Raw genomic sequence first — 17,004 nt, 5'->3', positions numbered from 1 at the left:
ACAACCATGGCGGGCAGTTAGCACATCGTTACGCGTACTTGCGAGTCATCGTCGGCCACATTAGAACACCGTGAATTAATAATAAATATGACCCTGTCTCCGTCCCGACGCGTCCAGGAAGAAGCCTTTCACATATTCTCACCCTACAGAGACGTATAAATACGCACTGAATACTGAGCGCTGCGCATTGGTCTCAGAGGTGAACAAGAAGCCCCTTCTGTTGAGATTCTCCACAATCATTTAATTCCTCGTCGCTCGTTAACATGTCCCCTCTCCCTCACCCAGAGCTACACGTCCCTCACTGCCCCAAGGAGTTCTGGCTGACCTACCACCAAATATCTAGGTGCAACCGCCCATCCACTGCACAACTCATCGAGCTAGAATTCAAGAATCAGAAGCTGACCGACTTAGAGAGCCTTCTCGATCACGTTTTCCAGCAGGGATTCGTCGATAATAAATATAGAACCTCCACTTGGTGGGAACGTCGGGATGGAAGTCGTGTCAAGTCGAGCTTAGCCATCGAGGAGTTGTTCAAGCAGGGCGTCGGCAAGTGTCAAGATAGTGCCCTTCGCCTAGTCATTGGTGTGTTTTGGTTGATGTCGAGAGGAACAGTATACTGAGCAAGGGTGTAGCGGACATGCCTCCCGCTTTGTGGTTCACCTACAACTATGTGAACAGTCCAACGGGACACGTCGTTGCTCAGCGCATCAAGTTCGACGCAGCGCAAGTCAACGGGGCGCCCTTCGAAAAGCTCGCCCACGTCACCAACCATATTTTCAGGCAAGGATATCTTCCAGCGAAGTTCCGCAGCCTAGTCCATTGGGAAGGCAGCTGCGGCAAGAGGCTTTCGGAGGGTAGCTCGTTCCCTGAGGTGTTTGCGGAGGGCTTTGGTGCTACCGAAGAGCGTCCCCTTCGCCTTGTCATTGGTAAGAAGATTCAACTCAACCAGCGAATATGACTCAGCTGTTACTGCAGATAATGGGCTTGCGTGCAAGTGCGCCTGCGGCTGTCGGTCCAGCGAGACGCATTCCCAGAACGCCCAATGGAGCCACATTAGATACACGTAGTCGATGGTAGTCGTCGAATGCCGAAGGAAATATATCGTGTCGTATCGTATAGCACAAGCATCCTAATCAAAATTAATCGAATTTTAAAGTTTCTGTAACCGTAGTGTCGTAGAATATCGCCAGAATATCGCAGTGCCACGCTAATCGCTGATACGATTACGGAACTTCAGGGCAGGTGTGGTCGCGTGGTCTACAGGGTCTTGCCCTAATTGTGATTGATGTCCTTCATTCAGCACTACCACGGGCTCTGAGACCTCCTTTGAGAAATCGCTTTCTTCAGCTCACCATCACATATCCGCAATCAAAATGCCTCGCAGACAACGCCATTACTCAATATTCACCCCGCCGTCGCTCTCGATGAGTGAGCTCGTCAAAAAGACTTTGGATAGCGACGCGACGGATATGCTCATCGACAAATGGCTTGAGCATCGCGGAAACGGGCACGATGCGTATTTCGACTGGTTTCAGGGCATCAGAGAACGAAAGTGTGCCCATTCGCATATGAAGCAAATGCTGCTCTGGAATAAAGGCGAGTTCGTACCCGAGAACATCTTTTGCCGCACCGTCGATACCAGGAGGTTGATTCCACTCGACCGCACGTGGACCACACATGTCTATCACCATCGCTCTATGCAAGATCGGAAGCTGTCGATGATGCCGGTCGTTTTTACTATGGTGCGCATCACGCATATATCTGTGTCGTCCGAGTCTCACTACGGCCCACTCAGCTGCCGGAGCTTATGATCCTCAGAGGGATGCACGACGTGGGCTGCGATGAGATATACATCATAGTGACAGATCTCAAGCGGCAGGAAATGGACGATGTGACCGAGTATTTCAAACTCGTCTGTCGACATTCCTTTGGTCGCACCTGCAAGCCGCAGATGGAGAACCAGATTCGCCATGAGCGTACGGAGCATTCTTCTCCATGTGTTAGCTTTCCTTACATCGTACTATGATGCAGACATGCGTTTATGCCATACCCTCGTGCGACAGAGGAGAACTCCTTGTTTTCCTCAAATCGATCTCACCCTCCGTGCAATCCTATTCGAAAAACGACCTCGATTCATCATTCTCTTCTCCCACCAGACGACTTCCTACTCTCAGATCCTGTTTACCCACGATCTCTTCGTCCCGGAAGCAGATATCTACCACGACTTTCCGTCTGGATGTCCGAACCCCTGCTGCACCGATGACTGCGAAATGATACGATTCCCCCGCCGTGGCGTAGACAGTGCATCCGTCCTTCATATCAAACGAGGGGGAAAGTACGGCAAGCGAATCAAAGTACGAGAACTTTGCAATTGGATCGACTGTGATGTATGCTTTAGCGAGGAGTCGGCCTCAAGTTCGATCTCAGGGACTGAGGGGTCTGTGAGCAGCAGTGAGGATAGAACTTCGATCAGTGGCGGTCATGAGGGGGAGGGAGACGGCCGGTTCTTAGGGTTTGTTTGCAGCAAGTGCAAACTTGTGAAATATTGTTCTGTTGAGCACCAGAGATTGGACTGGGACGAACATCGAAGGGTCTGTATAAGGGCTCAGGTTGTAACTTAGGTTCTTTTTTCTTCCTCTTTCTCGAGCTGTATTCTATGAAGCACTGTACTCGTCTTACACTGTATGCCGTGGTGGTTTGATGCCCTATTCGAGGGAAGAAGCAATGGTGCAGGTGCAGCTGCCGTTACATGGCCTGGATTACCCCATTTGAGCGGTTCTGTCATACCGAAATGCGACAGGACAGCCACAAAGCCATGCAGGATAATACACCTCGCTGCCTTCGCATGCGAGGTAACTCTATTCATAAATACAAAATAGTATACAGTAGATAATGCATATTGGGTCCTTGATGATCATCATGAGGGTCGTAAAGGTGACAGAGACAACGTTGGAAAGCAGCCTGCATTCATTCGCGAAGGATAGTCAAGATGGCGACACGCCCATCTTGAGGGATTCCATGGTTGACTCCTGTCACGCAATTCAGCATGTGTGAGGTCGGTCGGTGTTTGACATACCTTTCTTCCCTTCTTCTAGCAGTCCATGGCGCCATTCGACATGGGCTTTCCACCAGATACCTTTCCAGCTACTTCCGGACACAGCCTTGTTCACCAACCAGTCACGGCCTAGGTTATATCCGTTCGGCACGATATCGTGATGCTTCCTAGAGTTCTAAGAGATGTCGTTAATTTCACAACTCCCACAAACCACTCAGAATAGTTACCTCTTCCTTGGAGACCCTAGAATTACGTCAGTGACATAGCGAGTATCGGTAGATGCACACATACCCTAGAAACCACGCCCCCGAGTTTGCCATTGTCCCGTTCTGCTTCCAGGCTCTAAAGTGGTGCCCCCCTGTGCGGTCCGTGTTTTAGACGGGATTGATTGGGCGCGGTTGATCATGAGCACGGACCTGCTAAGCTCTCCCAGCAAGTCCCAAAGACAGGAAAGTAGTGCTGGCGAGCAAGGAACTGCTCTGGCTTCCTGCCGTCACCGTCGCCCAAATCGGCGTCATGGATATTGCCATAATGAAGCCCCAAACACTCTCTAGAAAAGCCGATGGACCTGAAACGAAATAAGAACAGCGCTGCGCAAGTGATGATGATGAAACTCACTTGGAATAACTCTGGAATCCGTCCTCGGTGAGAATGAAGGGGTCGGAATGCGATGAAATGATGACATTCAGTGGTTCGCCATATCTCTTGGTTGTGAACTACGGAGTTTCATAACTAGTTAGATCAACGCTTCAAATGGCTTACATCTAGGAAGCGGCCGCCGTTCAGCCTGGGATCTATCCATCCATTGATATTGTGGTCGCCCTGTGGTCCTTCAAGTGGTTGCTGGACTGGCGAGGCGAGCACAGAGATAATCCAGCAGAACAAGAGCCATAGTCGAATCATCATGGTGGTGGTGGTGGTGGTTGTTAAGGTTGCATGCCAGCCGCCATCACGCCAGAGCCACACCTTTCGGAAGCGGTGTTAGACCCGTACCACGGAGGTAATCAGTAAAGCATTTGAGGTCACGTGAATTACTGTGCTCAATTTGTATCAGCTCCTTGCTCGCTCGCGTTCAGAACTCATCAACTCAACCATGTCCTTCTCTCTCCAGGCACCTCCTCCTCATCGTACCGAGACGAGCGCCTTCGACGACTCCGATGCAGATACGGCGTCCCAACGCTCCATTTCCCTGTCGTCGCCCGCACATTCCCCTCGACAGTCTACATCTTTTCCATCTAGCACATCTACGAAACGGGCATCCGAGCCGCACACGCTGGACACGGACCTCAGCTCAGAAGCCGATGATCTGAGCTTGTACAATCGTCGGGAGAGCCCTTCTACATCCGTGGCGCCTTCGATTTACGACGACACCTCCGCGCTCCCCACGTACCCTCCTTCGCTCCCCGGAGACACAGACTCCATTGCTTCGACGTCTTCACGGAAGGCTAGGCCAGAGTCCTTGCTTATGAACTTGTCAGCGCCGTTGGTTCTGGGAGTTGCCCTTGTTGATTTCAATCATCTGGTGCGTCTACCGTCTTGTCTTCCAATCAATCTAATTCGGATTGTCAAAGGTTGGTCCCAGAATCGAATGGTTCAAGGGAGAGATATTTGAGGACGAAGAAGTAGTGAAGATACTTCCTTTCCTAGCGTTGCCAGATGGTGCCCATTTGGTTTGTCTTATTTCTTTGGACCCTAGGGCCGTCGATGACCTTCCCCTGCTAGAGTGCCGAGGACTACTCCTACTTTCACCTGGTCCCGTCAGGCAGAAAGCCAACGACTGTTTTCGGCATTTCGTGCGTCGTTTTGTTCTTTACACGAACAGCCGATTTATGACCGTGTCAATAGATGTAACCAGCAAATTGCTGCGTCTGCGTTGCTAGTGAAGACCCCGGATGTCACGCGCTCAACTGTCCAGAAAGCTGTCGTTGTTCTCGCTTCCAAACCCGTGTTCGGGCCCATTCGGTAGGCACACGCGTGTCCGTGTCCAGGCCTTTGCTTATGGAGATTGCAGGGATAAACTGGGTGTAATCACGTCAGCTCTGTTTGCTCAGAGGTATAACTCAACTCGGTTTACTTTACCATTTATCCTTCATTGAACTCAGCATTGCAGAGATTTCAGTCAGACGGACATATTGGACGACTTCCATTCTTCCCTCGAGGCGCCGCTACGGTCACAGTTGACGGAGAGCGGGTTCTATATAGGTACTACGATCCTCTCAATATCAGGACGACGTTGACTCACTCGAAAATTGTGACTAGGTACCAACCTGTAGGCTGCATACCATTGTCGGTGTGTTCATGCTGGCTAAACCTTCCTCTAGACGGGAACTGGTAAGGACATTTCGACAGAAGGTTCTCATCCTCGTCAAAGCGTTGATGCTTCAGTCACGAGTAAGGCATCACATCGCTTTTGAGTGTATTGGCTCCTCATTATCATCAGGTCATGTTCTATGGCCATCCAGTTGAAAGGTTATGCACCTATCAATACTCACTCGTTGCTCTATTCCCAGGTAAGCCTTAGCGTGAGTCTGAAGATATAGCAATTGACATCTTCGAAGGCCTACTACAGACTCTCGACGACTGTGGTTCGCCACCTTTAGCCGATCGCGCACCAACATTGACAAGACCCAACTCACTGAAGACTTCTGATCACAAGAGCATGATGGCATATATGGGTTTACCGCTCGATCTTTTTGGTAAAGACGCGATTTTCCAGCCGTATCTTCCGCTACAGCAGTTGGACATGTTGAGAGAGACCAAGAGTTGGCTTTGTGGATCAACTAATTCCATCGTTACTCAACAGAAGGAGGTCGATCTCCTTGTTAATGTCAGCGGTCTCATCGGATATCCTCTCCTGCGTCGGGTTTGCTGACGGTATGTTTTGTGTGCTTAGACGGAAACGGGGATATTTGAATTCAGGAATCCGAACTTGGAGCGGGCTGTTTCCTTGACGGCGGCTGACCGCAAGTGGATGGATTCAATTGTGAAGGATGTTAATGAGGGTTGGGACGATGGAGACCCTAATAAACCTGCCAGCATACGGTGCGTATTTCCGCAAATTCAGCAGGTCCGCTCTGATGATCGCTGACGATGACTAGATTCAAAGGCAGCGACGATTACTTGCGGAGCAAGGTAAGTCAACCAGTTCAAGTCGTGTTTCCTCCTCCGCTGATCTCATCTTTCTTTAGTTCGAGGAGTATATTTCCGCCGCTCTGTCGTCTGTTCGATATGGCGACTTCATGGCTAAAGGAGAGGGCAATGGAGTCATTATAACGGGCGGCATTGGTATGATATTTACCATTTGGCGGACTCGTTCCATGTTGATTTATTTGATAGGCGATCCAAAGGCTACTGATGATTTCAATCCGCTGTGGATATCCGAATTCAAGAAGACTAATGCTTTCGAAGTGTGGGATAGAGTCACGGATCCTATGTTATTCGATATCATAGAGCCCAGGTGCGTCTTGTCCCAAAATTCACCTCGTCACGCTTACAAACCGTCACAGACATCCATGCAACGAGAAGCCGACGGTGGTGTCAGACCTAGGTCTACGTCTTCAAGAAGGCATTCAGGATCTCAAACTCGACCAGCAGCTAGCGCCCGCCCGCGACGCTGTGGCTCGAACTTTCGTTGCTGGGTCAACGGGTTTCTTCAAAGCCGTGGAAGGTGTCCGCGGACGATGGCAACAGGGCAGTCCGAGCTCTACATCACTTGTCGATGAATCCAAACAGCCTCGCGCAAGCGCATCTATTGACGTACCTAAGGCGGCTGAGGAGATACAGTCACCTGAAGCCACCCCGAGACCTCCGACTATGGCGAAACGGGCTTCCAATGCTTCGACGAACTCCCAGTCAAGTCAGAATTCGGCATCGAGTACACAATCGGATCCGAATGCCCCTCGAGCATCGTTCGCGTCTTGGGGATCCGGGCTCGGCTCGTTCATCTCGTCGAGGACTTCGAGGTTTTCCTTTGCCCGGGCTCCTACCGAGCCTGCACCAGCGCCTGCACCAGCGCCGACCTCACCTCCCGAAGTTACGTATCCCACACGACGCGACTCCCTACCTCAGTCTTCATCGCCACCTCCGCCTCTTCCACCTCTCCCTGTAACTCAACCCACAAAACCCATACTCTCTCCTCCCAATCCGCACAATACGTTTGAACCTACCCTCTCGCCGGTACCTGATATCCAGTCACCCGATGGCATTGGCCTCGCATCATGATCGCCCTTCATAAATCCACTAGCATTCACCGCTTTGTTGCTTGCATTATAGACATCGAATGAAATACACTCCTTACGATTACGCATCCATATCCATAGGTCAGTATCACTCTGTTGATCGGAGTTTACTGTCCTCTCGCTCTTAACCACCATGTCCAGCTTCTTTCCATATCATACTAGCCACGAGTAATATCCAATATGGAGTATTCCGACTACTATGCTAAGATAAAGGTGCATTCTCCATTGCCACGGCGGTGCCCCTCAAGCGAATACTATCGTCGTTAAAGGCGCATTGTTGCCCTACCTGAATAGTTGGGGCAACGGTTGCTCGCGGCCTGGTCATGTTTCTGTGCTCAATTTTGCAACCACAGGGAATTGACAACACTTGCAGGCGGGATAGCAGTATTAAGTGCTGGCGTTGAGCATCCGACGTTCGCCGCCTACGTTTCCCTAGTCTTGAATTGTGTAGGTGACTACCATTATCTAACATAGTCGTCGTAGGAGTGCAATACTCAAACGTTCGATGTACATCGCTGAACCAAGAAGCTCCCACACATACGCATATCTCCAAACTCAAACTCGACTAACTCGATCTATGGCTGAGCACTGTATGCTGGCGGTAACACTACGCGGCGGTCCTGAGATAGAAACCTCACCCTGTCTTCGCGGAGTTCAACAATTACAGGGGGGTAAGATGCAGATGAGCTGTGGTACTCCAGGCTGCTGTGTGGCCAAGGATCACTATCATTTGAGTGCGGTAGGAATACTAGGAGCTGCTTTCCTGACCTGCTCTCAGAGGGGCTTAAACGCAGGATTGGGAGTATAAAGACGTTGATAAGAAAATGCTCTTGGCATACAACGAAACCTCGGGCGGACGAGCTTAAGGCATGCACCTTAGTAGCTGTCCACAAGCCATTGCTAATACAAGGCCATCGTGCGCAACCACGGATGTGCAGGAGCCTACTAGCGTCGAAGAACCATCATCAGCGCCTCTACTCCGGCCATTCCCACCGCAAGTGTCGCTGCTTCTATCGAGAATAATAAGGGCGTGAATTGGCTATCCATTCAGACATGAGTAAGAGGCCCAGATCTCAAGAGGGGTCGCTACTTACATGTATTCCGGTTGCGACGACCACCTACAATTCCGTCATTGATGTTCCCGTTGTAGGTATCTCCACTGCCCACATATGTAACGTTGAGGGGCTCGTTGATGTTGACCGTAGTGATCCCGGAGCTGCGGTACAGTAGGCCCAGTGATTTAGGCCCAGGAGAGGCCCCAGGGAGGGCATTCAGTTCTTGATGCTGCAAGTGCATTGAGGGCACGACCTGGTGGTTACACGAAGCTGAAAGGTCGCCGTACAGTTAAGGGAAACAAGGAATACACAACAGACATTCCTCACGTGGTGTGTTGCAGGGCGGCCTATCGAGCAGCATGTGTAATCTGCATATATTCTACTTGATCATATTCATATAATCGGGACCTAGTTCTATGCCCAAGGTGAGTGCTAGTGTTGCAAGTGTTGAGCTGATCACCAGAAATGGCAGTAGTACAACTTTTGTCATGGAAAATTGCGATGAGAATTGGCAAGAACCAAACAGACCGTTGACTCACTCACAGCTCGCTCGAAAGAATGCGGCGGGGCTAGTGTCGAATACGCATCATTAATACTGCTACTCCGGCCAACAGCAAGTGTCGACTCGCTCCTGTCAAGCATCAATGCCTCACGTGGGAAGAACGTGGTAGTATATATCAACCAACATGAATTGCGGCGGACCCGTCAATGATACTTCCCTTGTAGGTGTCTCCATATATGCAGGTCGGCTAGTGCGCGGCCGTCATAAGAAATCAGTTTCGAGAGACTCAAGCTTGATAAGGAAAATAAACAGCTTCACCTTGCACGGTCGACCTCGCCCCTAAAGCTCCTAACAGGACCAACCGCCGACCCAGATTTGTCCACAACAAACTGACGTCCGGACGCGACCTGAACCACAGAGCTGATGCAACTGAGCAGGGTGTACCGTTACGCCTGCTCAGATGGGGTGAGTACTGAGTGCGCCAAACACCTTTCATCAGGCGGCCGTCAGTTTATAAAATGAGCACTGGATCCCCTCACAACACTCGAGCCCTTTCCTTTGGTTTCTTCCACCCACTGTACACCACTGGGGTCCAGAAAGCAAACAGGAGGCCCCTTTCCACCTAAACATGAGCGATTGAGTTTCACTATGCTTCCGCGGTAGAGAAGGATGTTGGCGAACATGATTTCGTCACCGAACATTTCGCTATCTAGAAAGAAACAAGACAGAAAAGGTTTGCGTACTCCCAAGTCATCCAAGGCTTCATCGTCGGAACGATGAAGGATAGCGTAGACGGAGACGTTAGCTGGAGATGCTCAAAGATGATAGTTATGTAGAACATCCAAGCTAAGTACAACGTATGGGTTCGCATCGCGAGCATTAAGCGTCATGACGGAGTGTACCGTGCTTCCGGCCGTTGAATGGCGGTAGCTTCATTGGGTGAGATGGCATTCACAAGGACTCTAATCGCAGGAACTTGTACAGAGGTATGGCCCTCATCAATGGGGTTCTGTAATTCAGTGTGCATACGAGGCAAAGTGATAACGAAGTAAGACTACGGGTTGGCCCTCAAGGGTCCTGAAGAAGGGTGAAATACTTTACACAACGGCGGCATCAGGGAGAGAGGGCAGCCTGGGGCCTATATTCCTCGAAAGGGTGCCCATAGAGTTTTGTCATGGCTTCTTTGTGCGCTTCAGCGGTTCGCCAAATACGAGCCATACGGGGATCTCGCCGGTACCATTGTTTATGATCCAAGAAGACGGGTCGGAATCTACGTGATACCAAAACGTTGCCATCGTCGCTGGGTGAAGAGGATTCCGCGTCTTCATCAACATCCATCGCAGAAGTGTCTACGACGTCGACTTCTGGCTCCTTACCACGAGACTTTTTCGATGGGGAGACCGATACGTACGACCGCTGGCGACGGGGTGTCGAGATTGTGACAACATCTTGTGATGTAGTAGCTGGCGGAGGTGCAATAGCTGGCTGTCGGCGAATCGTAATTGATCGAGTGGATGGCGTGGGTGGGTCGACGGGCACGTCAGAGGCGGATGGCTCAGCGGCGGTTTCAGACCGAACGGGAGGGTCCAATTTCCTCCGCTTCGCTGGTGAAGTGGGAGTGGATGGCGCAACGGTTTCTGCGGCTGGAAAGAGGGCTACTTCGTGTTTCTTGGTGTCTCTCGATGGGAGCTCTCGGAGAGCTTTCTTCTTCGACGGGGATTTCGTCGGAGACAACGAAACTTGTGTCGGCTTGGCTGGGGATCTAGATGAGCTGGCCTGGAGTCTTTGCATCGCTGCCCACTCGTCTTCGAGATCGGCTTTCAGGTCTCTGCATCTTGTTTTGAGGATGTTGATTATATAGGCATAGCTGTCATAGTCGATCTCATTCTTTTCCAGGAATTCAGCCGATTGGATGGTGAAACTCGAGATCTACGTAGAGGTCATTTCGCAGACACAGTATGACAAGGAAATCATCCTCACTTTAAGTACTTTACATGTCCAGAAGAAGATGGTGCAAATAATCACTCGCCTTGAGGTATCAGGCGCGTACTTTATAACGATCTGCTCAACCTTGTGCATGATGCGAAGCATTGTTGGAGACTCCGAGATACTGTACACTCGGAAAAGACTTTCGTAGGTGATCCCAGTGGAGTTCCTCGTATTTTTCAACGGCCTGGGTGCACCAATGGCGGATTCGATGATACCAAGCGCTTTCTCGAAGTCGCTTGGTTGAAGGCAAGAGGCAAGCTGAGCGTCCTGCTTCGTGACATCCCCATTGTTCAGCCTAAAGTATCGTTCGTCTATGATTTCAGCACTCCGTCAAATGTACATACCGAGTGGATGCGATATAAGCGCAGATAGCAGGTAGACCGCTGCTCAGTGATCCTAGCGTATGACCAGAACCAGGGGTTGTCTGAAGTCGGGCGCGCTGTATCAAGGCAGCTGCCTGAGCACTTGTCTCTGCCCTGCTACACATTTGTCGAAGAAGTCGCTGCTCGGGGGCTGACATTTTAGCAGTCGTTGAAGATTAGGTTGTGGTGGCAGTTGGTGAAGAACCTTGAAGCTTGACGCGTCACGCGGACACAGAGCACACCTACCTTTGTCACACAATAGACAGGGGCTGACAGGGGTTGACGGCTGAAGCCAAGTGTTGTTACTGTCCTAAAGGATAACTACGTGCACGATATTAGATATTAAGTTGCTTGGTTTCCTTTCTGCCTTTCCAGAATGGTAGGTAGACCAGCTAGCTTCATCTTGACTCCAATCTCAAACAAATAATCAAGGCACTAGCAGGAATAAAGCATAAGGAAAACAGTCTTTCGCAGGCCCAGTGAAAGACGCACTTCTGTCTGAGTTTTGGCCTTTTGCCAATCCAGGCCTAATGGTAGAAATTTCGATGAGTGAAGGGTAACCCCGCATAGTAGGATATAGTGCTCACCCCATACATACACGCCATGGCGACGGACGAGTACACCTGCTGCATCGGGATATTCCTCCATGGCAGCGGCCATGCTATCCTTTAAATCCTCTTCATTCGGAGTATTCTCGATGATAGGAATCACGAGAGTATCAAGATACGAGAGTGCCTTTCCGACGCCACCTATCCTCACCCCTTTAATCATCTATGCCATCGTAGCATCGTCGTTCGAGATCAATGGATTGGACATTTAGGACGTACCTCCTGATGAGATATCGTGAAGACTGGCCCCTGCCATAGCAAGGTGGCCATCACCGCATGCTGAGAATGAGTATGGATGCAACTTCCTGCATTCCTCAAATCGAAGGAATTCCAGAATAGTGGCGTGCAAGCGGACTCCTTCAAGTCCAAGGCTGGTCGACGCAGAAAGACACGATCGGTGTGCGGCGACGGTGATTGTACTTGAGGGTATGGCAACACGAAGATGTGCGTCGGCTCTATACGTTCTTTTTGCACGCCCGATGGAGCGATATATACTTTGTCACTAAATGGATATGGCGTGGGTGCTGGAACGCTCAGCCAGTATGCAGGGACCTACTTGTCACGTATGCAAATGCCACCTCCAGTTCCCGTTACCCAACCGATGTTGTAGAATAGTCTACACAGTTCCGGTATCAAGTTGGCAGGCTGAAAGCGGTAGTGCTGTTAGTGCTGATTCTCGTAGGTTATGGCAAGAGCATGATGTCTGACATGCGAAGGATCCTGCGAGATAACAAGGCTATCAGCTTCGGACATGATTGTGAGGTCGAACGCTACAAAGTACTTGCACTTGGGATCTGTTGATTTTCATGCGAATGCGTCTTATCGCGTCATCATATCCTGATCTAGCCTCAAATTGCGATCGTCTAAATCTTGTTCTAACAGATGCCCAACAGGATGCCCTTCTCATAACTTATTTGAGGCTCCCGCCCTCCATCTAACTCCTTCCCAACTGCGATACCCCAGCCAGCACTTCCAAGTACCGATTACCTTACGTAGCATCCCCTTCAGCTCGCTATCCGATCCGGGCATTACCTCGACCTGGACCAACTCTGTCTTGAGAAGCACGGCAAGATCATCGAAAGTGAGCCGATCTCCCTGGACTCGTAGATCCTTGTTTTCAAGGGTAGCAGGAAATGCACAATGAACCCTAGCAAGGAGAAATCAGCCAAAGGCGGGAGACGAAGAAATGGGGACGGACCAGCAATATCATCTTCAGCAGTGAACGGAATGATCGCATCCCCTCTAGCTATGTCTCTTATTTAATTAGGTAGCACTCTACTGAGTGTACTTACGAAGACCGAGTGTATGGCAGCCCGATAGATTCGAGGTGATGTACGAAGCGAACGTCCGTCAATCCCAAACGTACAGGCTAATTATGAGTGTAACTTCACCTACGAAGGCCATTTTTGAGGGCAAGTGGGCCTTCCGTGGCGCCTTTACTAGACATGCCAAACTCTAATGACACGAAAAACTCGACGCCAGCAGCCTTTGCAGCATCTCCAACCTCATCTTCTGCGCGTCAAACCCGCTCCAGTCAGCGTTGAGATCACCACTTCGACACACTTGAATCTCCCTAAGCTGAACCCCAGGCCTCAGCTGAAGACGTTGAGCTCTGTCCCACACATGACTATGAAGGACCTGAGCGGACAAAAAACTTAGGTACTTGGGAGACCTGCCTGAGTGTGTAGCCGAACAAGAAAGTATAAACGAACAGATCTTGTGGTTCCGGAATAGTGCACAGTGGCTTTACCTTCGGCGTATATGTTTGTGCTTTCGGGTTTGGGCTTTCGGTATAAGCCGACGTGCCCCCTGAGCTCCTATAAACCGTCGACTCTTGATAAATGAGGCGAACTGCGAGCCGCCTCGAGGCAGCATGGCATTGATTGATTTTGGAGCGCGTGCACATCGTACAGGTGGCTGCGCGCGCATATCCTGATTATTTTTCTCATTGGAAATCACTTACCACCAGCCACAACAACGGGGATGAGAGATGACAATATGAATATTCCACGGACCATCATCCATGAAAATCTAGCTCAGGATATCTACCAAGAGGGAACTAGCCCATGAATGCGAATATTCTTGAAATTCATCCTGCCGGTTTGCTCACCCGGACTTATCTGTTAGGCCGCCTCAGGTTGCCCGCCCGTGAGTACTTGTGTTCCCAATTGAGTTGTGAATTTCGGGAATATATGGCTCATGGTATGCCATACTGGGCCGAAAATCTACCTCCGCTCCGAAGGCACGGATCCATTCCGAAAGCACGACCTCCGAAGCGTAAAACCCCGTTCCGAAAGCACAAGCACTAGTTCCGAAAGCACGATCCAGTACTCCGAAACCCCAACGGAAGCTGTTCTGAAAACCTGCAAAGGAAAATGTGTCACACACCTTCAAATGTAACGTGCCATGCATAGAGCTGATTTCGGCGAAAGCTCAGCTTGTTTTTGTCCGGCGGTGGCCTACAAACATGACCGATACCGACGCTTATGTAAAACGTTCCCGCGCGCCGTCAAATGTTCGGTTTGCATTTGGTTTGCATTGTGCACTTGTACTAATCTATCACCAATTGTGGCTTTGGCGGACATGAAACCTTCGCATACGATGGAATCTTCAAAGGGCCAAGGAAATAGCTATACCCTTCCATTGAGATGACCTCGTGGTACACAGAGATCCTCAAGAGACGAGTCGTGATGCTTCGCGGACACAGGCAGAGAAGTTCCCAGCGGTCCGACCGCTTGTTTGCGACGTTCCTATTGTACGGACCGTTGGATTCTGTCAGGTGGGAGCATTGACCCCGTGGACGACATCTGAATCATTATTCTTATTGACGACTGAATTGTAGACAGCGTATCGCGTCTTTGTTCTGCTCTTCGCCATCTAGTCACCGAGCCTTAACGTGGACACCAGTGCTATGGCGTTGAAATTGGCACTCTTGATTCACCTGTATTCTACGGTTCTGCAGTTCGCTCACGCTCTCAACAATGGTTTGGCTCGGACCCCACCCATGGGCTGGAATCCATACAATGCGTTCTTGTCAGTATCGTTTCCAATAGACAGTTTCATAATGGGCCTAAATACCACATCTATCTTTAGATGCGACACGACCGAGGCGCAGTATAAAACTGCAGCTCAGAGTCTCATTGATTTAGGTCTTAAAGATCTTGGATACGAGTACCTTAATCTGTGAGGCCGAAACGATCGTCTCTTAGCCGTGCTTATCACCGAATACAGGGATTGTGGATGGCAAGGGAAATCACGAAACATCACTGGGGGGTTTACATGGGATACCACACAAATTCCTAATGGAATCCCTGCTTTGTCCAATTTCGTCCATAGCCTAGGGCTCAAATTCGGCGTTTATAGCGACGGGTACGTTGCTATTTTAGCCCCCATGTTCATTGACCAACCGTCATATTTCGAAGGGGCTTCTTTGCCTGTGACTTTGTCGGCGGGACTGCCCACTATCTTGGGAGCTTGGGACACGAAGTATCTGACGCCGACAGCTTTGCTTCTTGGGGAGCCGATTATCTCAAGGTAGGAGGGTATGAGCACCGGCTTTCCTTTGATTCTGACTCTCAATCACGTCGAATAGTATGATAACTGCTACGCTGTCAGCGCCACGGACTTTGTGGATTTCGATCCCCCCATACAAGTAAGCTCCAGAATCCCGATTAATCATTTAATAGAAAGCCATTGACCGTGTGCACAGGTTGAAGTATGTGAACTACATGATTTGACGACCTATCTCTAAACGTTTTCATTTTCAGCCCCACTTTACAGCCATGCGGGACGCTCTCGCCCGTACCGGACGTCCTATCGTCTTCTCCGTCTGTGAGTGGGGCGTACAAGATCCCGCTCGCTGGCCTGCAAGCACAGTCGGCAACTTCTGGCGAATTTCGTGAGTCGCTGCCTCTCGTTCCTCAACCGTACAAATCAATATCATACGATATTATACAGGAACGATATTGGACCTCCAGCTTCATGGGATAATTTATTCCGAATTATCAATCAATTGGTTCCAATCACTAGTTTTGCGGGACCTGGCGCTTGGAACGACCTAGACATGCTTGAGGTTGGTAACACCGGGCTCACTATTGCCGAACAGCAGACCCACTTCGCATTTTGGGCCGCCGCAAAGTCAGTGGCTAGCTCTGTATGACTACGGAACGAAGTAGCTAACATCTCATTAGATCCCCGCTCTTTATCTCCACCGACTTGACCAAGGTGTCGCAAGACGCGCTCAGTATCCTAACAAACAAGCGGATCATTTCGCTCAATGTTTGTATTTGTCAGTTGTCTACATCCCTTTTATTGAGTCCTCGTACAGCAAGACGGCCTCGGAAAGTCCATCACCTTTAAGCGACGATACACCAACGATCACGACGTATGGGTTGGTCCTCTGTCAGATGGATCTACTGTTGCGGGTATGCATGTAAAGACCGACCTGGCGAGGCCAGCTTTCTAACCCAGCTGTAGTATTCATCAATTGGCAAAATAGCGCCCGGTCTCTGAATGTCAGCCTATCGGACATCGGCTTCTCTGCAGCTACAGTTGTCGATCTGATATCTGGGACTTCGCGGGGAAGCGTTGTTAACTCGTAAGCTGATGGGCGCTCATTATTCTATAATTTACTCATCGTATCTTGTGCGGCTAGGTTCACCACTACTGTGGCTGCCCATGGGATAATAGTCGTGAAGGTCACCGATGGTGTTCCTGTAACCGCTCCCAGTTTCACCATCTACCAAGCAGCCTCCGGTGTTCTCTCCGGCGGGGCATCTGTCAGAACCGTCAATTCAGCAGTGTCCGTTGTAGGGTTCGTGGGGAATGGTGGCACCCTATCACTCCAAAACGTTGACGGAGGAGTTTCCGGCGGCACGAAATTACTATCAATCGACTATATCAACGCAGACTTTGTCTTCTCCAACACGGGCTGTTCCAATTGTCGAAACGCATTGATCAGCGTGAACGGCGGTACACCGGTCACAGCGCAGATGGCCATCTCTGGGCAGGTAAGTAGTCTCCGACTCTTTTCCTGCTGATGTTCTGACGAAGCAAACAGAGCTGGGATATCCTCTTGTCAGGATACTTGGTGTCTGTGTCAGGATTTAGACCCGGGAAAACGAACACCATCCAAATTTCGAATCCGAGTGCCTGGACACCAGACCTAGTCCGCATTGGTGTTTCTATCTAGCTAC

The 17,004-nt window shown here is 50.2% G+C and overlaps 7 protein-coding genes across 7 annotated transcripts; 4 read left to right on the top strand and 3 right to left on the bottom strand.

Annotated features, from left to right (window-relative positions):
- Positions 1–263: 263 nt before the first annotated feature.
- On the top strand, positions 264–958 carry PC9H_010654 (uncharacterized protein; the record flags this gene model as incomplete). The annotated part of the gene is made up of 2 exons (XM_036780147.1): positions 264–582; positions 633–958. The coding sequence occupies 2 exons, from the start codon at positions 264–266 to the stop codon at positions 956–958; spliced, it is 645 nt and encodes a 214-aa protein (XP_036627530.1).
- Positions 959–1,424: 466 nt separating this feature from the next.
- PC9H_010653 (uncharacterized protein) lies at positions 1,425–2,621 on the top strand (the record flags this gene model as incomplete). Its single annotated transcript, XM_036780146.1, has 3 exons — positions 1,425–1,742; positions 1,796–1,976; positions 2,032–2,621. The coding sequence occupies 3 exons, from the start codon at positions 1,425–1,427 to the stop codon at positions 2,619–2,621; spliced, it is 1,089 nt and encodes a 362-aa protein (XP_036627529.1).
- Positions 2,622–2,967: 346 nt separating this feature from the next.
- Positions 2,968–3,961, bottom strand: PC9H_010652 (uncharacterized protein; the record flags this gene model as incomplete). The annotated part of the gene is made up of 7 exons (XM_036780145.1): positions 2,968–3,029; positions 3,077–3,230; positions 3,283–3,298; positions 3,347–3,413; positions 3,472–3,623; positions 3,674–3,771; positions 3,818–3,961. The coding sequence occupies 7 exons, from the start codon at positions 3,959–3,961 to the stop codon at positions 2,968–2,970; spliced, it is 693 nt and encodes a 230-aa protein (XP_036627528.1).
- Positions 3,962–4,148: 187 nt separating this feature from the next.
- AVL9 (late secretory pathway protein avl9) lies at positions 4,149–7,276 on the top strand (the record flags this gene model as incomplete). The annotated part of the gene is made up of 15 exons (XM_036780144.1): positions 4,149–4,577; positions 4,627–4,725; positions 4,778–4,848; positions 4,901–5,017; positions 5,067–5,108; positions 5,166–5,257; positions 5,315–5,324; positions 5,377–5,446; positions 5,496–5,565; positions 5,614–5,882; positions 5,949–6,097; positions 6,154–6,187; positions 6,244–6,340; positions 6,392–6,512; positions 6,562–7,276. 15 exons carry the CDS (start codon positions 4,149–4,151, stop codon positions 7,274–7,276), a joined length of 2,385 nt encoding a protein of 794 aa, XP_036627527.1.
- A 2,687-nt stretch (positions 7,277–9,963) lies between these two features.
- Positions 9,964–11,359, bottom strand: PC9H_010650 (uncharacterized protein; the record flags this gene model as incomplete). Its single annotated transcript, XM_036780143.1, has 3 exons — positions 9,964–10,779; positions 10,831–11,134; positions 11,184–11,359. The coding sequence occupies 3 exons, from the start codon at positions 11,357–11,359 to the stop codon at positions 9,964–9,966; spliced, it is 1,296 nt and encodes a 431-aa protein (XP_036627526.1).
- A 184-nt stretch (positions 11,360–11,543) lies between these two features.
- MDE1 (Methylthioribulose-1-phosphate dehydratase) lies at positions 11,544–12,562 on the bottom strand (the record flags this gene model as incomplete). Its single annotated transcript, XM_036780142.1, has 6 exons — positions 11,544–11,636; positions 11,694–11,728; positions 11,789–11,972; positions 12,029–12,311; positions 12,366–12,454; positions 12,518–12,562. 6 exons carry the CDS (start codon positions 12,560–12,562, stop codon positions 11,544–11,546), a joined length of 729 nt encoding a protein of 242 aa, XP_036627525.1.
- Positions 12,563–14,720: 2,158 nt separating this feature from the next.
- PC9H_010648 (uncharacterized protein) lies at positions 14,721–17,000 on the top strand (the record flags this gene model as incomplete). Its single annotated transcript, XM_036780141.1, has 12 exons — positions 14,721–14,842; positions 14,903–14,992; positions 15,041–15,178; positions 15,232–15,343; positions 15,402–15,461; positions 15,577–15,707; positions 15,767–15,946; positions 16,000–16,087; positions 16,137–16,233; positions 16,286–16,406; positions 16,464–16,818; positions 16,869–17,000. The coding sequence occupies 12 exons, from the start codon at positions 14,721–14,723 to the stop codon at positions 16,998–17,000; spliced, it is 1,626 nt and encodes a 541-aa protein (XP_036627524.1).
- Positions 17,001–17,004: the final 4 nt, after the last annotated feature.

This window comes from Pleurotus ostreatus (assembly GCF_014466165.1).
Source record: "Pleurotus ostreatus strain PC9 chromosome Unknown scaffold_8, whole genome shotgun sequence".
NCBI classification, from domain to species: Eukaryota; Fungi; Basidiomycota; class Agaricomycetes; order Agaricales; family Pleurotaceae; genus Pleurotus; species Pleurotus ostreatus.
The sequence above is the reverse complement of the archived record's forward strand: the minus strand, read 5'-3'. Positions and strand labels throughout refer to the sequence as shown.